The sequence below is a fragment of the Phocoena phocoena genome, chromosome 8 (genome assembly GCF_963924675.1).
Source record: "Phocoena phocoena chromosome 8, mPhoPho1.1, whole genome shotgun sequence".
Lineage (NCBI taxonomy): Eukaryota > Metazoa > Chordata > Mammalia > Artiodactyla > Phocoenidae > Phocoena > Phocoena phocoena.
The window spans coordinates 65,299,994-65,327,549 of NC_089226.1; the positions used below are offsets into that span (position 1 = coordinate 65,299,994).

Genomic DNA, 27,556 nt, shown 5'->3' on the forward strand with positions numbered 1-27,556 from the left:
GCATCACACGGTAACCAGAGCTCCTCGAAGATGGGGATGCCGACTCGACACTAAACATCAATTTGTTTTCTTTCTTCTGATGCAAGCAACTTAACTTCTCAGAAGATTCACATTTCTTCCCAACTCTGTAGGTGGTCATAGTGACTTAACAGCTCGATTTATACATGTTTATCTGGACTATGTATCTTTGGTGAACTTTAGGTAAAATGTCAGTGTACCATTTTGATGTATTTGTCTTGCAAACGTATTGCTATATGACTGTGCCTTCGACTTCTAACAGGTGGAACAGTTCTCAGAGCTTCTGAGAGTCTGTCTCGTGGGTTATAATCCTCAGTTTGGCTTAAATAAAATCCTCTTTCTTCTTCTTAACTTGATTGCTAATTGAATATTTGTCGACAGACACATGATGGATGTCGAAGAATTGGTAAGTTTTAATGCTGGGATGTATTCATTTGTCACTGGCCTTTAAAGAGTGTAATTCTTGCCATTAAGATTTTGCTTGAAACGCTTCCCACGTTCTGCCTACTCAAATCCTACCCATCTTTCAAAGCCACTTCAAAGTCCATCTTCTTTCCTTCCTTCAACAAGGATCAATAATAAAATCCTTAAAATAAGAAGGGATCTTGTGCTTCCTACCTTTGGGGACAAAAAGAAAGAGAGGATGGGAAGAGTTTGAGAGTGTGTGTCCTATCTGAAGTGAGCAAACTCCAAGGGATAGAGAGTTGGTCGCAGTTTCCAAAGTAAAGTCACATGAGTATTGGCCTATCACTTTACACCTCATCTTATTTCCATAACGATCCCAGGAGACAGATATGACCACCCACCATGGCCTCGCACCATTGGCAGATTACTGCATCCATGTCATAGGGCTGTTCTGAAGATTAAATGAGTTTTGGCAGGTAAAGTGCTGAAACAAGTAAACATTCAATACCTCTTAGTCACCATTATTTAATTCCCACTAGGGGAAGTAAGGACCAATCAATCAAAAGTATCAAGTAACTTGCCCAAACATGCCAGAGATACCACACACTTAGGGATAATTCCTGTGCTAATTTCTTGTCTTGGGAATTCCCAGACCAAGTTGGAAATGTCCAACACCCAACGTACCTGATATACAGACCCGTGGTTGCAACTTCTCTCTTTTTTTTGGCCGAGACCGGTGGCATGTGGGATGCTAGTCCCCCGACCAGGAATCGAACCCGTGCCCCCTTCCTTGGAAGCGTGGAGTTTTAACCACTGGACCACAAGGGAAGTTCTCCCACCCCTCCCCCACCCGACTCGTCTCCCATCACCAGCTGCAACTTTTATATCCTGAGGCCAGACTGTTACCTGTATTGGTGGGATTTTTTTTCTTTAGGGATTTTTTTCCTTACCCCCTTTTACGTAGGGAATAGCCTTTTAAGGCTTCTAGCATGAACCCAAAGCCTCTAACTCTGTCCCTGTGTAAGCATTAAAACTCAATGCCCGACAGTAATAGAAAACAGAATCCTACTTGTACCCACCACTATCTGGGTAGTCTTAGTACAGGCTTCAATTTCTGTTATTCAGATTAGTAGATCTCTCAGCTATGTATTTACAAGGACATGCTATGCTATGCTGTTATTGTTGTTTTTTAATTCAGCATATCTAGGTGTTCATAGCAGGAGGATTTTCTGGTTATTCTAATTTGCCAGAACTAAGATTTTTATCATAGTTTTTTTTTTTACTGACAATCAAATTAGTTCTGTTAATCTTTACATTCCCAGTTCTTACCTAAGGGAGCATTTTATATAGTTTTAAATTCCTGAAAATAAGCTCATGTTTTAAAGATGAAAGTTTATCAAAAACCTAGAGGTGGGGCCTCCCTGGTGGCGCAGTGGTTGAGAGTCCCCCTGCCGATGCAGGGAACACGGGTTCGTGCCCCGGTCCGGGAAGGTCCCACATGCCGCGGAGCGGCTAGGCCCGTGAGCCATGGCCGCTGAGCCTGCGCGTCCGGAGCCTGTGCTCCGCAATGGGAGATGCCATAACAGTGAGAGGTCCGCGTACCGAAAAAAAAACCAAACACCTAGAGGTGGAGAAGGGATAAGGAATAAAAAAAACCCCTAGAAGAAACTATGACATAGATCATAAAACTGCCCAGAAAAATATAATGACAAATTATAAGCCTAAAATGTTTTACTAATGATCAGATGTCATACTACTTCAGAAACAAGGCTTATTTTAATAAATGACAAGGTAAAGCACAATTTAAAAATTCACCTGCAAAGACTTATCCTATTGAAAGGCTCCTCCTACAGTCGGAGAACCTGAATCACAGGAGGAACCCTCCCATCGGACAGGCCCTCCCGCGGGGAAAGTTTCCGGGGCAGGGGGCGGGGCTGCCGGAAGTCGCCGGTCGCCGTCTGCTGTTCGTTGTTTGAGCTGCTGACGGGAAGGAGAAGCCCGAGCTTCGGCTGCGCCGCGGGGCGGCAGTCACGACCGGAGCCCGAGCCGCCGCTAGCCTCTGGACGAGCCAGAAGCCAGGAGCACCAGCTGCGGAGCGGCGGGGCCGAACGCCCGCTCGCCTTCTGATCTCGCCATGTCGCGGGGCTCCATTGAGATTCCCCTCCGGGACACTGACGAGGTAAGTGTAGAGAATGGGGGAGGGTGGGGACCTTGAACTTGGAGATCTCTCCCTCCCCCTTTCTCTCGACTTCGTTTCCGAAGCGAGAGCACCCTCTCCCCAGATCCAGCCACCCGGCCGAAGCTCCTATCACGTCTTTCCCCAGCCCCAGCGCCCTCCCAGGCTGGGAACATCAGGTCCGCGCAACCTCGAAGCCACCCCGAGAAGGAGTTCTTGAAAGTTCCCCACCAACCTGTCCGTATTTGACAGTACTCTGCTCTTTTCCTAATTCAGTAGCGCAGGGGTGTGACAGTGCCTGATAAAATGTAAGGCACCTCATAGATCGCAGAGGTGGGCGCAGATGTCACTGTGTTCTCTCTGCTACTCAAACTAAGTGTCTCTCCCTGGGAATATATAGGATGTCGCCCTTCCTCCCTTAGAAACTCGAGTGTCATGGTGCACCACATCTGCCACACAAGGCTCCATCAACGAAATAGAGACCCCAAGATAATAGCCGCTGCAGTGTGCTGATAGAATTAACCCCATTTCCCTTCCTGTCGCCTCTTTTATGGGTGGCCTATGGCTTGTCTGAGTAAAGTCTTCAGAATTGATGTTGTCTTATTCGATATCTCATACTCTTACTTTTGATTGACGTACAATATTGAGATATGGTTCACTTACTGTAAAATCCAGTGGTTTTTAGTAGTGTAACCATCACCACTATCTAATTCCAGAACATTTTCCTACTGTTATTTTTGTGCCACATTCAGGAGTGTGTGTGACACAAATGATGCCTCCATGATTAATGTGTACGGTGGCACTCAACTTTGCATTGCCTCTAGGACTGTGCTTCTCAAGTTGTCAGACCGGGACTTCCCTGGTGGCACAGTGGTTAAGAATCTGTCTGCCAATGCAGGGGACACGGGTTCAAGCCCTGGTCCGGGAAGATCCCACATGCTGCGGAGCAACTAAGCCCGTGCGCCACAACTACTGAGCCTGCGCTCTAGAGACCACGAGCCACAGCTGCTGAAGCCCGCATGCCTAGAGCCTGTGCTCTAGGCACAAGAGAAGCCACTGCAAGGAGAAGCCCATGCACACCGCAATGAGGAGTAGACCCCGTTCCCCACATCTAGGGAAAGGCCGCGTGCAGCAACAAAAGACCCAATGCAGCCAAAAAACAAAAGTTGTCAGACCGAGTCTCAGAGTCTGTGGCATGAGTCTCTGGGATGTTTATCTGTACTTTACCTGCATTATACGTTACGCAGGGTTTCCTTTTAGTTTTTTCAGTAAGAAAAGCTTTTGTAGCATTTTATAGTTCTAGTGATTTGAGGACAAATAGCAGGGTTTGTTTGCTATGCTTTAACGTTACCATATAACGTATTTGTCATATGCTCCTTAAACGTTTCTTAATGTATGCTTGTTCAGCCCTATTGAAAGTGAACACAAATCCTATGTATAACCATACTGATATATCTTTAGGAAAGCAGCAGTCAAAGAAGAAATGTGAATTTTAAAAAGAAAAATAAGAGTTAAAACCTACATTTTGTATTTTAGGTCATTGAACTTGACTTCGATCAGTTACCGGAGGGAGATGAAGTTATCAGTATTCTGAAACAGGAACACACACAATTGCACATATGGATTGCTTTGGCGGTGAGTATTCACGTAACAAATATTTTTTATATGTTGACTGGAAAAAATACGTGGTTCTATTTTCAGTTACAGTAATAGCCAGCTTGGGTGAATGATAGATAGTACCATGTATATGGAAGTTAATTGTATTAAAGGCAAGTTTACTAAGTGATGTGTTGGCCTCTGGTAAATTAGTATATGTTGGTGAAAGCAGAATTCATTTAAGTTAAAGAGTACTCTATATTGAGCATTTGGTTATTTAGTGATTACTCAGTGAAGACTGGCTTATGGTTTGTAGATAAACTGAGAAAAAACTAGGTGCCACAATTTAAACAATCTAACACCCTCTACCCTCCCCAGCACCAGCTGCATAACGATGTTTCTTTTTTGTGGGAACATTATAGTAAATGATTATGAATAAAATACAGTAAATACTTTGATCATTATTCCTAAGCAAGTTTGTCACAGGTCCCTTTCACGTAAAGATACACAGGAGGCCTCTGACCTTGAAGAGTCAGAGAAGTAGATCTGGAATCGGGCTTGTGTCCAGTGCTCAAGCCTAACTCTTTTTTTTTTTTTTTTTTTTTTTTTTTAAGCCTAACTCTTAAAGAGTTTCTTAAGTATGGATTTACAGAGAGATACTTTCAGTGACAAGCAGTGCCCTCCTGACTTGAAGTGCTAAGTTTTCCTAGTCTTTGGAGAACAAGACATTAATGCTTGTCACATATTTTTTAAAACCAGAAGGGAACTTAGTATTTTTTTAGTACAAATGCCTCCTTTAACAGCACTTACATGAAAATTGAAATCTTGGAGGGTTAGCATGGAACCTGTAGTAAAATAAATTCATAAAGCATTGTGGGCTGTAGGTTGTTACACTAGAAAGAATATAGGCTTTGGGATTAGAGAGTCCTTTGTTCAAATTCCAACTCGGCTACTAACTAGACAAATGATCTACCTTCTGAGCCTATTTCCTCATCTAAAATAGGGGGTTGTTAGCACTCACCTTAAGGGTGGTTGTACAGATTAGAGATAATGTATATGAAGCTCCTGGCATTGTTTGTGGCCCACAGTAAGGGGTTAATAAATGGTGGATATTCCTTTTATTATTAATAAATGAAACAGATTCCCAGGGAAGTTATTCAGCAGACCCAAAGTCATAGACAATTTTTGATGGATCTATAACTGGAACCTAAGTTTTCTGTTTGGAATTCTTTATACCCTCTCACTATTGCTTTCTCTCTTGGACTCTGATTTAGTTTGAAATCAGCTATTGCTAGGTAAGAAGATGGAAGCATTTGTAGTGATTATAATTTTTTAAACAGCTTTATTAGGTATAATTCATCTATAGTAAACTGTACATATTTCACATGTACCATTTGAGAATTTTTAGCATATATGTACACCTGTGAAATCATCACCACAATCAAGATAACGAATATATCTGTCACCCCTAAAACTTTCCTCCCACCTCTCCCTTGCCCCTCCACAGTGCCCAGGCAACCCCTGATCTGCTTTTTGTCACTAAAGATTAGTTTGAGATTTATCCATGTTGTAGCACGTACCCAATAGCTCCTTTTTACTGCCGAGCAGTAGCCATTATACAGATAGACCACAGTTTGTCCATTCACCTTTTTCTCAACAATTTAGTTGTTTCCAGTGTGGGGCTATTACACATAAAGCTGCTGTAAACATTTGTGTACAACTTTTTGTATTGACATATCCTCCAGTAATTCTAGTTTGATTCTTTACCTTGTAGCTGGAATACTACAAGCAAGGAAAAACAGAAGAGTTTGTAAAGTTGTTGGAAGCAGCGCGTATAGATGGCAATTTGGACTATAGAGACCATGAAAAAGACCAGATGACTTGCTTGGATACATTGGCAGCCTATTATGTACAACAGGCTCGGAAGGAGAAGAATAAGGACAACAAGAAAGATCTTATTACACAGGCAACCCTATTGTATACGATGGCAGATAAAATTATTATGTATGATCAGGTAAATTAAATCAGATATCTTTGAATTTATGAAAGGGAAAAAAATACCACATGAAAGTAAAATGTGTATAATAGGCAACAGATTTTCTTTCAGTTTTTCTTAAAATAACATAGTTGATAAGAATAGTCAAAAAGAAGGGTTCCTTAATAAAATAGAAATTTCTTTGGTCCTGGTACTGTTGAAGTAATATGGGCAGATTTAGCATGTGAAACTTATCCACTTGTTGAGTTGGTAATTCCAACATCCTCAGGTGAACTTCAAGCATATTTTAAGGAGTTTGAACTTTTCTTTTTGTCATCGTTCCTGGCACAGACAACTTGCATTTTGGGATAGTTCCTCAATTTGCAATTAAGAATTGCTTACTGGTAGTTTAAACACATTACAGTGATAGAGGAATTCGTGTGATGATCCGCTTCCTTCCTATATGGTTTTCATTTTCATGTTACACATTTGTGTTAAATTGTGGTTAGTCCTGGATAAAGTCAAGTCTAAGATGATGCATTACTTTTTCAGAACCATTTGTTGGGAAGAGCCTGCTTCTGCCTACTTGAAGGTGACAAAATGGATCAGGCTGATGCACAATTTCATTTCGTACTCAACCAGTCTCCAAATAATATTCCAGCCCTTCTTGGTAAGTCATTTTTGGCAACCATCTTAGGAATCTGTATTTTTCATCTGTGCCTAGAATGTATTTCTTTGTTGATGACTCCTTAGTAACTGGGCTGGGCAGCAAAGTAGAAGAGCTTTACCTTATTAAAAATAAAACTATTACAATAGATGATTGTTTCTGTTGAAATTACAGAAATAAGATATATACCAGTTAAGCATAATTTGTTATACACTTCTAAAGCGTCAATAAGCAATCTATTTGGACAGCTCTAAGCTACTTTAACTATTTTATAACATTTAACATAATATAGTACCGTTCTATTTATAGGCATAGATTAATGTACCCTCATGGAAAACAAGTTTAGATATGAAATCATTTTTGCTATTTTCAAGTATTTCTTACTGAGAGAGATATTTGATTTAGGTGAGTTAGTAGAGAGCATATGAGACTTGTGTTCTTTAATAAGTGCATGTTTATTTTTAAAAATCATTACAGGTAAAGCTTGCATTTCATTCAACAAGAAGGATTACAGAGGAGCTCTCGCTTACTATAAGAAAGCCTTGCGAACTAACCCAGGATGTCCAGGTAAGAGAAAAACTGTAAGTCTAGGCTGTGTATGATCCAACTTAAAATATTGATATTTGATTCAAAAGCTGCATAGTAGATCATAATATAATCTTTTTGCCCTATACTAGTTTTCTTTCCAAAATCTCATTCATCTAGCAAATTTTGAAGTCAAATGTAAAATGTTTCCAGAAGGAGAGGGTGTCAGTGTCAAATTCTGTTGTTAGGCCAAGTAAAATAGGGAATGAAAATTGATCATTGGATTTCCAGCATACAAATCATTAGTGACCTTGATAAAGCAGTTTTACTGAAATGGTGGAGGTGAGATACTCATTAGGGTGGAGTCAAGAGAGAAAAAAAAAGGAAGGGAATTGGGAGGCAGCAAATGTAGATCTCTCAAGGAGTTTTACTATCTAGGGAAGAGTAGGAATGAATTGACAACTGCAAAGGGAAATGGAATCAAGAGGGGATTTTTTTAAGATGCGAGAATGTATATGGATGAGAATGATCTAGTTGAGAGGGAAAATTTGATGATGTGGGAAAAATAGGGCAGGGTTGCAGGAGCAGTGTCCTTAGATGAGAAGGGGTAGGAACTAGTGAGCAGTGGAGAGGTTATCCTTAGAAACATGGTTGTGATTTGGCATGGCTTTGGAATTGGGAAGCATTTATAAGCATAGCTCTGCAGATGTGCATGTAGTCAGTCACTATATTTAAGACCTTAATGAAGCTTTTTGTTCTTTGTTTAAAAATTGCTCTTTAAAAATTAGATAATGAAGCTGTGACAGGGCGAGAGAGAGTCATGGACATATACACACTAACAAACGTAGTAAAGTAGATAGCTAGTGGGCAGCAGCCGCATGGCACAGGGATATTGGCTCGGTGCTTTGTGGCAGCCTGGAGGGGTGGGATAGGGAGGTTGGGAGGGAGGGAGACGCGGGAGGGAGGACATATGGGAACATACGTGTATGTGTAACTGATTCACTTTGTTGTGGGGCAGAAACTAACACACCATTGTAAAGCAATTATACCCCAATAAAGATGTTAAAAAAAAAATTAGATAATGAAGGTACAGTGTAGCCAGGAGCATTGGAAGACAAGAAAAATACCACTATTATAGGTGTTCTGTTCTATGGTGAGAAAGGTATCCTTGATGAGGGGATAAGTGTTGGGAGGTGTGAGGGGAGAGTGGTATGCTCTGACCTCCAGTGAAACCAAGTTTGTGATACACCCGAAGATTTTATAGTGTAGTTATACTGAAGTTAATTCTGCGATTTTGCAACTTGTAAATAGAGAATGTTTAAGCATTAAAAAAATTTTTAATCCTAAAAATGCCCTAGTTTGACAGACTGAATGACTTGATTTTATTTTTGTAGCGGAAGTTCGTTTAGGAATGGGCCATTGCTTTGTCAAACTTAACAAATTGGAGAAGGCTCGTCTGGCATTCAGCAGAGCCCTGGAACTCAATTCCAAGTGTGTGGGAGCATTGGTGGGACTGGCTGTTCTAGAACTCAACAATAAAGAGGTATGTGAGTGAAAAAACTGTCTAGTTCCTGACTGATTTGTCAGGTGAATAGTATTGAATTATATATTGAATTATATCTCAACAGAGCTGTTAAAAAATGCAATCTTTTGGAGTCTTTTCTATTATTTGCCTTAGCAGTAAATTATTTAGGACAGTGATATCAAGTATATTTACTACATGCACCCAATTTCAAAGGGCAGGAAATGCTTTCCAGTGGCAGTGTTTCTGCAGTTAAGTTTGTTAAGAAAGCTAAATTCTAAAAGTTTACCTCACTATTTGAATTTATTTTTATTATTTTTTCTTTAATTTTTAAAGATTACTTTCCATTTGCAGTTATTACAAAATCTTACCTATATTCCCCATGTTGTACAGTACATCCTTGAGCCTATCTTACACCCAGTAGTTTGTACCTCCCACTTTCCCACCCTATATTGCCCCTCCCCCCTTCCCCCTCACTGGTAACCAGTAGTTTGTTCTCTATATCTGTGAAGCTGCTTCTTTTTTGTTATATTCACTAGTTTGTTGTATTTTTTAGATTCCACATATAAGTGATATCATACATTATATATCTTTCTCTGACTTACTTCAGTTAGCATAATGCCTTCTGGGTCCATCCATGTTGCTGCAAATGGCAAAATTTCATTCTTTTTTATGGCTGAGTAGTATTCCATTATATATGTACATATACCATATCTTCTTTATCTATTCATCTGTTAATGGATACTTAGGTTGTTTCCATTATCTTGGCAGTTTCCATATCTTGCTATGAACTTTGGGGTGCATGTATCATTTCGAATTAGTGTTTTTGTTTTTTTCAGATATATACCCAGGAGTGGAATTGCTGGGTCATATGGTAGTTCTGTTTTTAGTTTTTTGAGAAACCTTCATACTGTTTCCCACAGTGGCTATGCCAATTTTCATTCTCACCATCACTGTTGGAAATTTTTTAATCCCTGATGAAAGTTAACTAAAACAAGAGCTATATTTTGCTATCTGAACTTAGATTTGTATAATCTTATTTCTTCAACTATAAAGGAAACTTTGAAAAAGTGCTATTTAAGTAATATTTCACTCAACCCTGCCATCATTGTTTTTCTTTTAGGCTGATTCCATCAAAAATGGTGTCCAACTTCTTTCCAGAGCCTATACTATTGATCCTAGCAACCCTATGGTATTGAACCACTTGGCAAATCACTTTTTCTTCAAAAAGGTAGGAGAAATCATTTATTAAAGTTGTTTAATTTTAAATCCTGATTTTTGTTTTTCTGTACTGCAGGTGATACTTTATCTTTTTAACTTGGAAAGAAATTTGAATCAAGAGTTTTTTTTCAAGTTAGAGTTTGGATTAGTATCTGGGGATACTAATTAGTATCTGGGTATGTTTGTTCATTCATTCATTCATTCATTTAATAATTATTGACCCTGTATACTGTACCCAACATTGCAATAGGGATGTGGAGTTCAATAAGATGTGGTTTCTGCACTCAAGGAGTTGTTTCATAGAAAACACAGATATGGGAACAAATGTAAATGTAAAAATAAAGGTCTCTGCCCTGCTGTGGTAAAGAAATGAAAGAGGAAGTGATTAAGGAGAGTTTTCATCACCAAGAATGAGAGAGCTCTTGAACTATGTTTTTAGAAGAAGGTCACTAGGTAGCTGAAAGAAGACAGGCACAGATCTATGAAATGGTCTTAGTAGTTTAGTAAGAGTGTAGCATATGGTGAAATTTTTGCTTGTTTATTTTCACATGTTGATCATGGTGTAATTTTTTAAGTTGCCACTAACTCTGTAGAAGCAGTGGCATTCTAGGTTTCTCAGATACTAAAAGAGTTTTTATATAGTTAGTAAGCATGAGTTTAATCAGTCATTTTTAAACCAGGTACTAAATTATACCAAGAGCTTTAATTAAATAGCAGTTTAGGTAAGAGTTCACAAAACTGCATCAATCCTTATTAGTAATAGATGCTATGTTGCTGTTATTGTTGCTATTAATATGCATCGTATGCTTATAAAATGCCAAGTACTGTTAAAAGTGCATGCTATGAATTTATATGATATTCAAAATAGTCCTATGTGGTAGGTAATATTTTCCTCATTTTGTGGATGTAATGGAAGCAAGAGTTAATAGCCTGAGGTCACACAGCTATTCACCATGATGCTTTACTCTCTCTGGCTGTAGAAGCATACTCCCTTTTCATAATGAATTATTAATTAAGCTTTATGCTATAGCTGTTTTAGTACTAAAAGGCAGCTACTTAAGGAGAGGATGGAAATGTATCTCATATGTAAATGAAGTGTTACTGTTTAAGATAAAACAGCTACACAAGTTAGTTTGGTTTTTACTGGAAAAACAGCAACAGCACAAAAACAGAGGATGGATGATTCTAAATATTTGAGGGCATATCTAGTAGTCAGTGCTCACAGCAGTTGGGACAGCTTCCTTGAACCAAATGAGAATAATTCAGTTTTTAATTTTCAATGCTAGTCACCATTCCACTGCAGAAGATAAAGACTTGCTTCTACTGAGAACAATCAGTATATTCAGAACCTTAAAGATTACATAGGTGATGGACTTCCCTGGTGGCGCGGTGGTTGAGAGTCCGCCTGCCGATCCAGGGGATGCGGGATCGTGCCCCGGTCCGGGAGGATCCCACATGCTGAGCGGCTGGGCCTGTGGGCCATGACCCCTGAGCCTGCACGTCCGGAGCCTGTGCTCCGCGATGGGAGAGGCCACAGCAGCGAGAGGCCCGCGTACCGCAAAAAAAAAAAAAAAAAATGAAAAGATTACGTAGGTGAAATATGTAAATCAAGCCAGTATATTTGGGTGTTACTGAACACCTGATCTGTGATCAGCACTGTGCCAGGTGTCATGAGGTCATCTTGCACTGAATATATGTCTTTAAGGTTTACAGAGCATGTTTACATATGTTTTCTCAGTTTGTCATTACAACAGCCCTAGAAGGTAGGCAGGGTATTTCCATACACTCATTCCAGTGAACAGTATATAAATTAAGCCAGAAGGCTGTGTCATGTAATTAAAAGTGTGGAATTTGAATCACTTGGTTCAAATTCTGGCATCACCATTGTATATAGTTCTGTTGCTTTGCGCAAATAAACTAATAATTTCCCTAAACTTTAATTGCCTCACTTATAAAATAGTAATAATACCTACTGTATAGGATGTGAGGGATGGTAGTTAGGATTAAATGTAATATGCATATTAAATACTTATCTAATGTGAAACACTCAGTTCCTGATAAAAGCTGCAATCCCATTATTATTTCTAATGTAAAAAAAAAAAAAAGTCAAAAGTGGTCATTGACCAAACAAAAACTCTACTTCAGACCAGATTTCTAGTCAAATGAATAAAACACATTCCTATTAAAACTGGAAAGTTGTTTCTACCCCTGATGTATGAACTCTGACTCTGAGACACTTGGGAGACTAATCCAAAGGAAAGTCAGGCCTAATAGAAAGGTCATGACCCATGCATTCAAATAGAGCTGAGTCCAAGTCCAAGTGCTGGCGCTTGCTACCCTCATGTGATAGAACATAGCCTTGGAGTCAGAAAAAGAAAAACAACCCACTAAATTGAGATTCTGGCTTTTCACCTTAGATAACAAACTTTACTTCTTTCAGTGTCTATTTTCCCATCAATAAAATGGTAATAATGACACACTTTGCAGGGAGGTTGATTAACCTTAGAACTAATATAAGTATTATACCTAGCAGAGGGCTTTGGATATAATAGTTCTCAATAAACTGTAACTGCTTCCATTACTGTTAATAAAGGACTTAACCTCTCTTGGGTTCTCTCATCACAAAAATAGGGACTAATGCCTCAAAGGATTGTTGTGGGGATTAAATGAAGTAATAGTACTGGGGAGATGTTAAGTACTGGACCACTGTTAGTTCCCATCCTCCCTGAATTCATCAGCGAGGGGGTGAGGAAAATGATTTGTAATTCTGGATACAGTGCTGCTATTGTTCATTCAATAAACAAATTGTAAAAGTGAAATTTGGGGAAGCCTTATGACTGAGACTGGTAGAATTGTTTGGGTTCACTCAGTTGAGTTTCGGATCTTCCTTGTTCAGGATTACAGTAAAGTCCAGCACTTGGCTCTCCACGCATTCCATAATACAGAAGTGGAGGCCATGCAAGCAGAAAGTTGCTATCAGTTGGCTAGATCATTCCACGTCCAGGTAAGTTAACTTTACACCCTCTCTAAATATCTAATTCTTTAATGGTTTTCCAAATCATTTAAAAACTTTTGTACATATTGTTGGCCTTGTTTTATTTCATTTTTTAGGAAGATTATGACCAAGCTTTCCAGTACTACTATCAAGCCACACAGTTTGCCTCATCCTCTTTTGTGCTGCCTTTTTTTGGTTTGGGACAAATGTACATTTATCGAGGTGACAAAGAGAATGCATCTCAGTGCTTTGAGAAAGTCTTGAAAGCTTATCCTAATAATTATGAAACTATGAAAATTCTTGGCTCTCTATATGCCGCCTCAGAAGACCAAGAAAAACGAGATATCGCCAAGGTATGTTTTAAAAATCTAAAAATTTTATTTTCTGTTAGCTATCTCTAGATGCGCATTCCTCATTTCTTGTTATTGCTAGTAGAAATATGATGGACACAGTTTTGTTAGCTGAGTTTGTTGTAGTTGAACTAACATTTGACTTATCAAACAGGGTAGAGTAGCTACCACATTTCAATGTCATACCCTAGAGTTGGAATGCTTTAGCTTAATGATCTCTTTCATCCCAGGGCCATTTGAAGAAGGTCACAGAACAGTATCCTGATGACGTTGAAGCTTGGATTGAGTTGGCACAAATCTTAGAACAGACCGACATACAGGTATTTAGCCATGTTTTCCATCTGCTACCTGATGTGTTTTTGGTAAGCCTAATGCAGTGTTTCTCTTCCTCTCATTTTCACTTACACTTTATTCTGTCCACCATGAAAATACAGGGTGCCCTGTCAGCCTATGGAACAGCGACACGGATCCTTCAGGAGAAAGTGCAGGCCGATGTCCCCCCAGAGATTCTGAATAACGTGGGTGCCCTCCATTTCAGGCTTGGAAATCTGGGAGAGGCAAAGGTAGGAACGTAGAAATATTCCCTTCTTTTATACTATCAAGTTCAATGCACACTTTTTCCTATGTATCAACCAAGTCTTTTAACAATGTAATTTTCTTTTCTTTCTCCTAGAAATACTTTTTGGCATCATTGGATCGTGCCAAGGCAGAAGCTGAGCATGATGAACATTATTACAATGCCATTTCTGTTACAACATCATACAATTTAGCCAGGCTGTATGAGGCGATGTGTGAATTCCATGAAGCAGAAAAACTATATAAAAACATCTTACGGGAACATCCTAATTATGTTGACTGTAGGAATTTTAAACTTTTTTTGTGTGTATTAAAATGTCCACAACAGCAGCAAAAAATTTAGCCTGAAAAAAATCTTTCTTAGAACCAGTAGTAAACAGTTTTAGGAAATTCCCTTGCGGTCCAGTGGTTAGAACTCCATGCTTCCACTACAGGGAGCCAGGATTTGATCCCTGGTCAGGGAACTAAGATCCTGTAAGCCCCGCAGTGCAGCTGCGGTGCGACCAAAAAAAAAAGTTAAACAGTGTTGAAGGTTATATGCCTGCCCCGTTTTCTTCAAGGCAAATTTGTGGCCTTAAAAAAAACAAAAAAGAAAAAAGATGCAGCTTCAGTTAAATTTATGCTAGAAACGAAAAGAAACAACTAAAAACCAGTTGGACCATATTTTATAGACTAGGCCATCTTCAGTGGGTCAGCTACCTTTATTAGGCTTTTAACAACTCCTTGGCATATTTGGTGATGGGTTTATCTTTATGATGGGTCCTGCTTTGAATTCATATAAACATTTTGCAATGTTTATAATAGAACAGTGCTTTTCCTGGAAATAATTATTACTAAAAATGTCCTACCTTGAGTTTTTACAACCTAGACAATGTGAAATTTGGTAACTTTTTAACTAAAAATATTTTATATGCTGTACTTCCCTTAAAAGAACCTAAAGCTATGATGTTTTGACTGTGGTCAAATTAGGGGCTAGCAATTTGGCCCCTGTCATACTGTTATGGATGCAAAAGTGATTTAAAATAAATAAGGTTTTAGTTGAATGTCAGGCTAAATTTGAACTGAGTTGATAGGCAGTAGTAAGCCATTGTTGTTTCCTGGAGAGAGTGACATTTTTTGGAGAAAATAACAACATTTGTATGGCACTTTTTTTATTTAAGTGGGAGAGCCACAGTTAGAGCCCAGGTTTTCTAACTAGTAATCCCTAGTAGTCTGTGCTTTCACTGTAGTGCCATATGCCAAGCACAGTGCTGTGCGTCAGAGAGAAATTGGAAACAGAACAATGCTAAGCTTTTAAAATAACTTAACTTGAGATGATGACTTGGTCCAGGGTGCTAGCCTGGGGAACGGAGTGGAAGAGATAATCTGAGATTTCAAACAGGAAGACTTGATGGTGGCAGAGTTGCTCTTCAATTTATTAGGTTATTAATTAGCTATATTGATACTTGTTATAGTTTCACCTGTGGGACTTTTCTGTTCATTATTAATGTATTAATGAAAAACAATTGTTTCAAAAGTATGACTTTAAAATTATGATTCTACTTTATAGCTAATATTTTAAACATGAAAACTTGTATATTTTCAGGCTATCTGCGCCTAGGAGCCATGGCTAGAGATAAAGGAAATTTTTATGAGGCTTCAGATTGGTTTAAGGAAGCTCTTCAGATTAATCAGGTTGGTAATATTAACTCTTAGATTTGAAAAATAATTATTTCACCATTTCCCCCCAGTAAATCAAGTTTTCCTTTTAATGGCTATCATATTTCTAGACTTGGCATCTCCCTGTTTTTTTCATTTACTTGTTAAAGATACTAAAGGGTATAGAAGTCATCTAAACGTTTTGATTGTGGCCCACAGTAAGAAATAGATTTCACACTACAGCCTAGTACATACACACGTGTGTATACAGACAACTGAAATCAAAGTTTTACAAATCATTTTGTGCTCTTTCCATAGGCAGTACATTGACATTTTTACTGTATTCCATTCTGTTGCATTTCTTATGGTGATAACTAAACACTAAATTGATGTTACAAGTCACTGATCCATCTCAACTCTCAGTTTGAAAAACACTGTTGTAAATGTAGCTTGTAAACCTCTCCAGTAATTAGCTGTTGTGGAAAGATGATTGATCTCTCTGAATCCAAATTACAGATTTTGCTTCTTTTTATACGTGTGTTTTTAGGACCATCCGGATGCTTGGTCTTTGATTGGTAATCTTCATTTGGCAAAACAAGAATGGGGTCCAGGCCAGAAGAAATTCGAGAGGATATTAAAACAACCAGCTACTCAGAGTGACACTTATTCTATGCTGGCCCTTGGCAACGTCTGGCTCCAAACTTTGCATCAGCCCACCCGAGACAGAGAAAAGGTAATCTTTTTCCATCTCTTTAAAACAAAATTGATACTTATTTGATTCTTGTTTGAATTTTTTTTATAATGTTTGTATCTCTTTATAGGAAAAGCGTCATCAAGATCGTGCTCTGGCCATCTACAAACAAGTACTCAGAAATGATGCAAAGAATCTGTATGCTGCTAATGGCATAGGTAATTATACAGTTTGGATATCCATAATAATTTGTGAAATGAATGCTTTTGGAGGGATGTTTGTAGATCAGAATTTCTCTCTAGTTGTTTTTCTGGCTACAATTAGAAAATTCTAATTCTGTGAACCTTTTTATAACTTTAGGAGCTGTTTTGGCCCACAAAGGATATTTCCGTGAAGCTCGTGATGTATTTGCCCAAGTAAGAGAAGCAACAGCAGATATCAGTGATGTGTGGTTGAACCTAGCACACATCTATGTGGAACAAAAGCAATATATCAGCGCCGTTCAGATGGTAATGTCTTATTTTTCAAGATATTTTTATTTTGTGTTCATTGTTGAGCACTTGTTTCCTTAACCATTCTGGTCCTGCCTTGGAGCTGGATGCTATCTCTTACGACACTGTGTCTATTCAGAGGCTTATAATTATATATGGTTAAGGCCAGTCTTTGGTGTCCAGACAGAGATGTGAGTCCTGGTTCCACCTTTAATTGCATGTCTTGGACAAAGGACATCTTCTCTGAGCCAGTTTTCATATCTATAAAATAGAAATAATTGTACCTTAATCTCATAGAATTTTTTGAGCATCCAGAATGAAAAATACTTGGCACCATACTTGGCACTAGTTTGCCTCGCATAGCAGTAAGTACTCAGAAGTTAGTGGGATTTAATATCCGTTTGCTTGTTTTACCCTCTTACTTCTCAGATGAGAGAACTGAGTTTCAGGAAGGTTAAATGACACTTAAAATGAAACTCCATGGGGATAAGTTTTCATGGTTATAGAATTATTTTTTAAATTTATTTTTGGCTGCATTGGGTCTTTGTTGCTGTGCGCAGGCTTTCTCTAGTTGCGGCGAGCGGAGGCTACTCTTCGTTGCGGTGTGTGAGCTTCTCGTTGCGGTGGCTTCTCTTGTTGCAGAGCACGGGCTCTAGGCGTGTGGGCTTCAGTAGCTGTGGCATCTGGGCTCAGTAGTTGTGGTGCACGGGCTCAGTTGCTCCGTGGCATGTGGAATCTTCCCGGATCCGAGCTTGAACCCATGTCCCCTGAATTGGCAGGCGGATTCTTAACCACTGCACCACCAGGAGAGCCCATGGCTATAGAATTTTATTATGCTTTTCATATTTGTTGATTACTTGAACTTGAAGTAAAAGAGTCATGCTTAGCATCTTTTGAATAGTAAAAAGTAAAAATGTTCTTATGGGGGAATTATTATGGTCAGAAAAAACAGGTTTCTGAACAAAGTTAGAAGACAGGCTCTGGACTTCCCTGATGGCACAGTGGTTAAGAATCTGCCTGCCAATTCAGGGAACACTGGTTCGAGCCCTGGTCTGAAAAGATCCCACACGCCGCAGAGCAGCTAAGCCTGTGAGCCACAACTACTGAGCCTGCACCCTAGAGCCCGCGAGCCACAACTACTGAAGCCTGCACGCCTAGAGCCCACGCTCCACAACAAGAGAAGCCACCACAATGAGAAGCCTGCGCACCGCAACCAAGAGTAGCCCCCTCTTGCTACAACTAGAGAAAGCCCGTGTACAGCAAGGAAGACCCAACACAGCCAAAAATAAATAAGTAAATTTTAAAAATAAAAGAAGATAGGTTCTGGGAAGTGGTTAACCATTTTTCTAAAAAGGATGGGTATTATTGTATTCAGAATATTGGAAAGGTCCTGGTCACAGGGACTTACAGAACCCAGATTGCATATGGTAGTCTCAGAGGTTGTGTTTTTGGAGGTGGGCCTTCTTGATCTGCAAATTAATTTCTAGGGATATTCAGGGAAAAACCGTCTAACCACCTTCCACAAAAAAGAACTTACCTATGATAAGATATGTTCCATGGTCAGAAAGTGATATGTTCACAGCAAAATTAATACCAGTATTGCTATATTGGTTTTACTAAGAAATTAACAGCAAGAACAGTGAGACTTATCATTCTCGTTGCCAGTAGGTTCCACCAGTCCTAAAGAAAGGTGGTAGAGCACCTTAGGAGCCAGGTGTATGACTTCTAATAAGTTGTCAGTGAGCTTGTTCTAGATAGTATTGCTGAAGATACAAAAAAAAGACCTTCCAGTCTGTTTAACCTTTCAGTGTTGGTCGAAATTTCAAATGGAAAAACTATTTCTAGTATGTAATTTTTCTTGTCAGGTTTTTATGTTGTGAAAAATGTATGCTGGTGAGTGTAAAATATCGTCCTCAAATTAGTCTTTGAAATTAACCATTCAAAAGACAAAATACCTTTTCACATAGCTTTAAGATCGCTTGAAATTTTGTCACAAAATGACAATATCATTTAATCCTTGTTGTGTTTTAATTAACGTTTTCTTTTATTGTAGTATGAAAACTGCCTCAGAAAGTTCTATAAGCACCAGAACACTGAAGTTGTCCTCTATTTGGCCCGGGCTCTCTTCAAGTGTGGCAAGTTACAGGAATGCAAACAGACTCTGCTGAAGGTAAAAAAGAGAACTCAATTCTATGCTGCATTGTATTTTTTGTCCTGTTTTACGCATGCTTACACACCTAACACTCTATTTGACTAAAATTCTTTTCATGTCATTATACCATATGAAAGATTTGCTTTGTTTTTGTTTATAGGCTAGACACGTGGCACCCAGTGATACAGTTCTTATGTTTAATGTGGCCTTGGTCCTGCAAAGATTAGCTACCTCTGTCCTGAAAGATGAAAAGAGTAATCTGAAGGAAGTACTCAATGCTGTGAAAGAACTGGAGCTTGCACACAGGTAAGATTTTGTAGGAACAACCTTTGAAATGCTTTGTTTCTTTAAACCCACAAGGCTCAAAAGAGAATCATTCTCTATTAGAATCATTCCAGCGATTTTTAAGCCAAAGCAGACAGCTTCCGCCAGGTGGCACCCAACCGTAGCCAGGATCCTGCTAGAATTGGATCATGTAGTCCGACCCCTAGAACTGGCTGGCTGGCTTTGCAAACTTGCCCTAGATTTTTCATTGACCTGTCAATAATATGACCCAGCATTTTACACACTAGAAATTTTTCGACTCCACTTACGCTGGTTTTACTTGTTATACTAGTGTCTTTTTATGTGATATTAGTTTTACTTAAGCTGAGATTAAGACCTTTCCTCTTAAATATTGAATAAATTTATTCAGCTCAGCTCAAAATTTATGTAACCTTACAGTACTTATTTGGTAATTCAGTGTATGATAAAATTAAAACCTGACATCTCTTCAGGTTTTGTCCAGCCTTGTTTGAATTCTTGTTTAAGTATTCCTTGCCTTGCCTAGTAGATTGTAAGTGCTTTCATGGCTTAAGCCTCTTAACCTCCATGCTGGCATATTTAGTGAATTTGGTGTTTAGTAAAATTCATTGCTGGAATTGATTTTTGGTTGTCTGTGAATTTACTGATACCGTTAACTGTAACTTTATCATCATGAACTTACTAATATTGAGTGGTGTATTGATGAGAGTCCTTTTTTAAGTGAGTTGTATATATATTTTTCTTATTGAGATAACAGCCCTTCATGAATACATTCATTTAAGTATTAAGTGTTCATTAAGTTTCAATCAGTATGTAAGCCTCCTCTCAGACTGTTTTTTTAAGAACAGATTAAAAATCTAAAGGGTCTGTTTCATTAATTTTTTTTAAGTAAAGTATTTCATTTTCTCATTCTATTTAGATATTTCAGTTACTTGAGTAAAGTTGGAGATAAAATGAGATTTGATTTGGCCCTCGCTGCTACAGAAGCCAGGTAATGTACTATTTATGGAAGGTGACTCTGGGTGAGGCAGTGATAGCAGTGTGGACTGGGAGAGTAACACAGTAGTGAATGGGTTTCTGACCTTCCAGAGGTCAGTCTTTCACACTTCTCTCTGGGACACTCCAGCCTGGACCAAGGCTTTTTCCTAAGGGTCCTTTCAGGGAATATGGCAAAGTTCAAGTACTTAAGTTGTATGGGAAAATACTTTTCTATTTCACTAATGTCAGCTATGTAGTCAGAATCAAGACACGATTCCTGAATCTGTCACATGTAAAGATAGTATTGGGAATCTTTTTAGCTGTGCTTTGGGAGGACGGTTATAATTTGCAAACTTAACATAGTTGACAGTATTGGCTTCTGAGAAATTAAGTTAATTTTCCTAATTAAGACTCCCTGGTGGTGCAGCAGTTAAGAATCCGCCTGCCAGTGCAGGGGACACAGGTTCGATCCCTGGTCTGGGAAGATCCCACATGCCGCGGAGCAACTAAGCCCATGTGCCACAACTACTGAGCCCACATGCCACAGCTACTGAAGCCCACGTGCCTAGAGCCCATGTTCCACAAGAGAAACCACTGCAATGAGAAACCCACGCACCGCAACGAATAGTAGCCCCTGCTCACCACAACTAGAGAAAGCCTGCGCACAGCAATGAAGACCCAAAGCAGCCAAAAAAATAAGATAAAATAAAAATTAAAAAAAAGAAAAGGGCTGAAGAATTAAAAAAACAAAAAAGACTTCCCATAGGTATCACCTAATGATCCTGCTTCAAACTTTTAAATGTGTGTAAGGAATACAGATGCTCTATGAGTTTTTTAATAAAAAGTATACTAGCTACATATGTATTTCTCTAAATTTGGATTGTTCTAGGCAATGCTCTGACTTACTGAGCCAGGCCCAGTACCACGTGGCCAGGGCGCGCAAACAGGACGAAGAAGAAAGGGAATTGCGGGCCAAACAAGAACAAGAGAAAGAACTGTTAAGGCAGAAACTTCTCAAAGAACAGGTATGTATTGTGTTTGCAGTTATACTAGAATTAAAGGTGTACATACATACACTTTGTATGTTAAAAAAGAAGTTCTTCTGATGGTAGCCATGATTTTTTTTTTGTCATAAGAACATTGTGATGAGGTTTTTTCCTACTCTTTTTCCTCATAGGAAGAGAAACGTCTCAGAGAAAAAGAAGAGCAAAAGAAACTTTTGGAACAGCGGGCCCAGTACGTAGAGAAGACCAAAAATATTCTTATGTTTACTGGAGAGACTGAAGCGACAAAAGAAAAGAAAAGAGGTGGCAGTGGTGGACGGGTAAGATATGACTCCAGTTAGAAACGAAGCTAATTGGTTAAATTCACTCAGTACTTAGTCCTGAGCTTTGGCTTCCTCCTTTGCTAAAAGTTAGTTTTCCAACAGAGACTGCTTTAAATGGTATCCAGTATTTAGAAATGCATTTCACTGTTAGCTGAGTACAGTTTACCTTGTAGCAACTTTGTAGTTGATGATTTTTGCTATTTGAGGCATTCATCCCAATTAGAAGTTTTTAAAGTATGGGCCTCACCATGCACTTCTTCCACGTGACTTAGAGCAGCGGTCCCCAACCTTTTTGGCAGCAGGGACCGGAAAAATCGTGGAAGACAATTTTTCCATGGATGGTGGCAGTGGGGAGGGGTTGGGGGGAGGTGTTGGTTCAGGCGGTAATGCGAGCGATGGGGAGCAGTGGGGAGCGGCAGATAAAGCTTCACTCGCTCGCCCGCCGCTCACCTCCTGCTCTGCAGCCTGGTTCCTAACAGGCCACGGACCAGTACCGGGCCATGGCCCAGGGGTCGGAGACCTCTGACTTAGAGGACTGATGGGAAGTGGCCTCTTTCATACCTTAGCATTCCACCCACATTCCAGCAGCCAGGAAAGCAATGACTGTGGTCTTGTTTGGGTTTCAGCGGTCCAAGAAGGGAGGAGAGTTTGATGAGTTTGTCAACGATGACACCGATGATGACCTGCCTATATCCAAAAAGAAGAAGAGAAGGAAGGGCAGTGGTAGTGAGCAAGAAGGCGAGGAGGAGGAGGGTGGCGAAAGAAAGAAGAAGAAGAGGAGAAGGTAGTGTCATGGAATAACCTTTTAAATCACCTGGGTTTTAAACCACCTCATGAAAGTGGCAAAAGACCTTTCACCTTCTGAATCTTAGGTTTAGAATCTGTGAACACTTTTTTATCACTTGATCCCCCCAGATAGGGAAGCCTTTCATTCCCCCATTTCCTACTTTAATCCTAAAATGGGCCCCACTACCAAATTCCCGGCATGCTTGGAGTCTCCACACATGTCCACAGCTTTCCTTCTGAGAGCTCCGAGTCAGTCAATAATTGCCTTTCTTATGACTGAAAATTGCAATATTTATTGGAAAATCTATGCAGTTTAGGATGAGAAACGTTAGTGTGTCCACACTGACTGTCCATCTTTGAAATCTTAGAAAAGCCACTGAGCCTGTTTCCTCTCTGTAAAATAGCGATGGCCCACCTCCTGGTTTTACAGGATGTATAAAATGTGAATTTATGTGAAAAAAGGGCCTTTTAATCCTCCTAGTGCCATCCGCTGTTAGGATAAGTGGTACCCTGCCCCCCTCTCACCTGGAAGTGCCCCTAAGCTGTCTGTTCCTCTCATGGTGCTTTCGTGTCCGGGAACCTCCAGTGTTAGCTAGACCTGTTCTTTCCAACCCATGTTTGGCTCTGCTTGTGGAATTCATTCAGACCTGTGGAATTGAAGCTGTGGCTGGATATTAGCAGGCCTGGGATGAGTAGTTGGAAGGGAAGAAAGAGGAGGGGAAGGAAGTTGAGTCTGGAGCCTGGGTCTTTTCTCACATCTTCTGTCACTCACCAAGGGCAAGATTCGAGCTCATCTTAGATTAATAAGAGGGCTTAAAAGTGACTCAGTTAGTCAGCAGACATGGCATAAATACAGTTTTTGCAGACTCCCGAGCCATGTGCAGTAAGAGTAAGTTGTGGTCTCTGCCCTTGAGGGGTGTACAGTCTGCTCGAGGCCAGCCCCTGTAAAGAAGGGTGTTCAAAATGACTAATACTGTTTGAATGGCACAGAAGTCTTGGGTTTTATAGGCACGAGTGAATCTTGACAAACTTTCTCTTGGTGTTCACTATTTTAGACCTCCGAAGGGAGATGAAGGATCTGATGATGATGAAACAGAAAATGGCCCCAAACCGAAAAAGCGCCGTCTACCAAGAGCAGAGAAGAAGAAGGCTGTAAGTGTCCAGCTCTGTGGTTTTCATCCCCAGTAGGCATCAAAGACTGCGGTACTCTAGAATACATTCTTCCCCTGCAGTGTCTTCAAGCACAGACACTTGTTTTTGAAGTTTGTTGGTTGCAGTTTGATTGTATGAGTATCACTGCAGTGCAAACCCAATTTAACAAGACATCCTAACATAAAGAGTCTTGACTAATCTATTACGTTTGATGATCTTCTTTCTTCAGCCCAAGCCAGAACGTCTGCCTCCTTCAATGAAGGGAAAAATAAAATCCAAAGCCATAATATCATCAAGTGACGATTCATCTGATGAAGATAAACTGAAAATTGCTGATGAAGGGTAGGAATTTTTCACTTATGTTCTCCTAGTGAAGGATAACCAAGAGTGGTCACTGTGCCAAAGCGTCATCTCTGCAGCTTCTTAGAATCTTAGAGCAGGAAGAAGCCTGAGCACACTTCTCATTCCAGTCTTGTCATTTTGTCCTACTAAATATTTGTCCCTTAAAGAAGGAAACCTATTTTGAAATCTCATTTCTTCGTGGATATTAGCTGAAATTTTCTATCATTTTGCTACACTGCCATTGACTGGCTTAAAGTATTAAGAGTAGCCTGATCTTGGTCACAGGGAGAAAGGGACTTTCTTGACCATTTCCTCCCTTGTCAGGCAGGGATGACTCAGCACTGCCTGCTCTATGGAGGGCTTATCGTAGACTCCTCTAGCTCACAGCCTACTTGGTGAAACAATATTCTGTTTCACTTGTACTGAACTTGCCCCTCAAGCTCTGCATTTGGATTCCTAGACTAAGACTCTTAATACCATACTATGCTGGGTTCTTCTGATGGCCATCATTTCATTCAACAGACATTTGAACATCCATGCTATGAGATAGCAAGCTGAGAGCTGGGGATGCAGAGGATAAAGACATCGACCCTGCCCCCAGGGAATTTGTACTTTAGAGACAGTGGAGAATGACAATAAACCAAAACTACATTATAGTGGGAAAAGGGTTATCACTTACATTTTGCATTTATTGCTCTTCAGTGACCACATGTAATCTGGAGTTGAGGTAGTGGGGGGAATTATTGAGGTGTTTTTTTGTGGAAGAAAGGCTGTTTAAGTCTTAGAAGAAGAATAGAGAGTCCTAATCCACTGTACTTCAATAAAAAATAATAAGAATTTTTTAAAAAAATAAAAGGAAGAGAGAGTCTTGGTTGGTTAGAGGTGAGGCAGGGTGAGAGGTTAGCATGTCGAAGGGGCTAAGGGTCCTGGTGCAGGGCTAGTCTGGTAGGGTAAAGCATCTGTAAAGATCTGCAGTTCCCTTTTTCTCTGAAGATGCTGGTTGACACAGATTTGGATTGCTTTTCCCTAAAACACTGTTTCACCCTTGCCCACAGTGTTACCCTGGTCCACTGATTACAGAGTGATGGTTAGACCTTCATGAAGTGTTTGCTTATTTGGCCAGATGGAATGGAGTGAATTAGATCCCGGGGCCCACTGCCCTTAGCGTGTATACAGAATGAGTTATGTGATGTGTGTCTAGGTTTCTTCTTTCAGTTGTAAGCACAAAGAGCCTTTCTTCGGTCTACAGGGATGTTTTCATTTCTAGGGAGAGTAGTATGTTTCACCTCCCTCACCCTTCTTAGACTGACCCTGTAGGATTTAATATTCCTTTCTTGGAATATCTGTTATGGAAACCAAAACTAAGGAATATGCCCGAGGAGAAGCATGTCCTCCTCTCCACAGCTCTGGTGGGGGAGCAGTTGTGACAGTGGTGAAGGGAATGTTCTTTCCTCCAAGAAGCCAAGATTCCCTGGGTGCCACTGCACCCCCAAGCATTAGCACAGGTCCCCTGCCCTTAACATCTGATAAGTAGAGGGGGAACTCTGGCAAAAGTACACAAACAAGCTGCAGAACCTTTTTATTTAGCCCCAGCTTCCTATGTTGAGTAGGTCTAGTCGTGGCGGAGGGCACCGGAGCAGAAGCAGATTCTGGGACAGAAAGGGTGACTTTGCTCCTCAGCGATCTTCTAGCACAGATGGCAGTGGCACAGAGGAGCTTCCCTCCCAGCCAGCCTTGGGACAGAGTGCATTCTTCAGAGTCTCTGCAGCCCAGTGAGGTCCCGGGTTGCACCTCTGCCACTGTGTATTGGTTTATAAAGATAAATAAATGTATCCCTTCCTTTTCATAATTTTACGTACGAAATTGAGAAATGCTTCATTCTGATGAAGGGTGCCTGGGATGACCAGTGCGGTCACCCTTCACTGTCTATGTTCTGTCTCAGAGCTAAAGTGCCTTATTCTTTTTAACTTTTTAATCCTCTCTTAATAACCCTATCACATTTACAAAAAAGCACACCAAAGGATATCACAAAACGAACACCTGTGTCAACAGCGATCCGGTCAAGACATTAAATGCCCTTCTTTTTTCAAGCACATCCCCGGTTTGTCGAGGCTCCCTTGGCCAGAACCCTGGTCTAACGAGCGTTTGTCTTTGCCAGACATCCCCGCAACAGCGACAGCGACTCCGATGAGGGCCAGCGGCGGAAGACGGGCGCCTCCTCGGAGGAGAGCGACTCCGACGAGAACCAGAACAAGTCCGGCAGCGAGGCCGGCAGCCCCCGGCGGCCCCGGAGGCAGCACTCAGATGAGGACTCAGACAGCGACCAGCCGGCCAGAAATCTCAGGCCCTCGGGCTCCGAACAGTCTGACAACGAATCCCTGCAGTCCGGGCGGAGCCGCTCGGGGGGCTCTGAGATGGACTCTCAGCCCGCGTCCCCCAGCGCCGAGTCGGACCACTACTCCGAGAGAGCATCTGACAACGAGGGGTCCGGCCGAGGCTCCGGCAGAGGCTCCGGCAATGAATCCGAACCCGAGGGATCCAACAACGAGGCCTCGGATCAGGGCTCAGAACGTGGTTCAGATGATAGCGACTAGGCTTTATTTCATGAAAAAGCTTCATCTCCGCAGGAAACTTTTTTTAATATATGAAAGCTGTGATAAAAACGTTTCAGGTGTTTGGTCAAACAGTGGTGGATTTTTCTTAAGGCAATTTTTTTCTCCTATCCATTTGTACGTTACCATGTCCCAAAAGATGTTTCCCTTGCGAGAGTCCAATATTTGAGTCTCTTGAGAAAAAGGTGACTATTCTTTATTATGGTACAATTCCACCTATCACATGTGAAAACCCCGGGAAGATAAACCCACATGCTGAACCATTCCTCCCGAGGTTTGACTGAAACTTGGCAGATGTCTCATGTTCTTTGTGTGTAAAGCAGCATATTATTAGGACTTTTACTGCAATCTTTTACCAAGTGGTGTGAGGAACTTGGTGTTACTGTCTTTGTTCCATTTCAAGTTTAGATCAGGAATATTTTTACTTTCTGGAGGAAGAGGTATCTACTGTATAATTGCACCAAAGTACAAATGAAAGGAAGGTTTTCTTCAATAGTGTAATACTGCAGCCATGTAGATAACACGACAAATATATCATTTGTTAGGTTGAGTAAGATGTGGAAAAATGCTTTTCTGTTAGTAGTATGCAAAGACCTACCTAAGCCACATAATAAAATTCTTTTACCAACTTTTATGTGTAACTTTGTGTCATTTTTTTTTTGCCCAGTACATTTGTATATGAAAATTTAGCATCTATAAAAAATACGCAAATATTTGGAAGAACCTGAGCTAAGCTGGAGGTTGTTTACTCAAGAGTTTTGCAATTCATTTTTTTAACATCTTTATTGGATTATAATTGCTTTACAATGTTGTGTTAGTTTCTGCTTTATAACAAAGTGAATCAGTTCTATAGATATATATATCTCCATATCCCCTCCCTCTTATGTCTCCCTCCCACCCTCCCTATCCCACCCCTCTAGGTGGTCACAAAGCACCGAGCTGATCTCCCTGTGCTATGCAGCTGCTTCCCACTAGCTAGCTATTTTACATTTGGTAGTGTATATATGTCCATGCTACTCTCTCACTTCCTCCCAGCTTACCCATCCCCCTCCCCGTGT

The 27,556-nt window shown here is 40.3% G+C and overlaps 1 protein-coding gene across 2 annotated transcripts; it reads left to right on the forward strand.

Annotated features, from left to right (window-relative positions):
* The first annotated feature begins 2,390 nt into the window (after positions 1–2,390).
* CTR9 (CTR9 homolog, Paf1/RNA polymerase II complex component) lies at positions 2,391–27,130 on the forward strand. Of its 2 annotated transcripts, XM_065881797.1 has the most exons (25): positions 2,391–2,602; positions 4,136–4,234; positions 5,970–6,209; positions 6,723–6,840; positions 7,315–7,404; positions 8,757–8,905; positions 10,008–10,115; positions 13,002–13,109; positions 13,217–13,453; positions 13,681–13,770; positions 13,885–14,013; positions 14,124–14,307; positions 15,612–15,700; positions 16,212–16,397; positions 16,486–16,573; positions 16,716–16,864; positions 18,900–19,016; positions 19,159–19,304; positions 20,221–20,292; positions 21,169–21,304; positions 21,457–21,603; positions 22,233–22,390; positions 23,448–23,544; positions 23,774–23,886; positions 26,045–27,130. In XM_065881797.1, the coding sequence occupies exons 1-25, from the start codon at positions 2,558–2,560 to the stop codon at positions 26,478–26,480; spliced, it is 3,531 nt and encodes a 1,176-aa protein (XP_065737869.1). In that variant the 5' UTR covers positions 2,391–2,557; the 3' UTR covers positions 26,481–27,130. The 2 variants fall into 2 exon arrangements, with proteins under 2 accessions (XP_065737869.1, XP_065737870.1); XM_065881798.1 differs by lacking the exon at positions 20,221–20,292 and having other exon boundaries at positions 2,558–2,602; positions 26,045–26,480.
* Positions 27,131–27,556: the final 426 nt, after the last annotated feature.

Coding starts and splice junctions, on each gene's coding strand:
- CTR9 (XM_065881797.1), top strand. CDS start 2,558: ATGTCGCGGGGCTCCATTGAGATTCCCCTCCGGGACACTGACGAG. Junction 8,906..10,007: donor TAGAACTCAACAATAAAGAG/GTATGTGAGTGA, acceptor TTTTTCTTTTAG/GCTGATTCCATCAAAAATGG. Junction 21,305..21,456: donor AGAAACTTCTCAAAGAACAG/GTATGTATTGTG, acceptor TTTTCCTCATAG/GAAGAGAAACGTCTCAGAGA.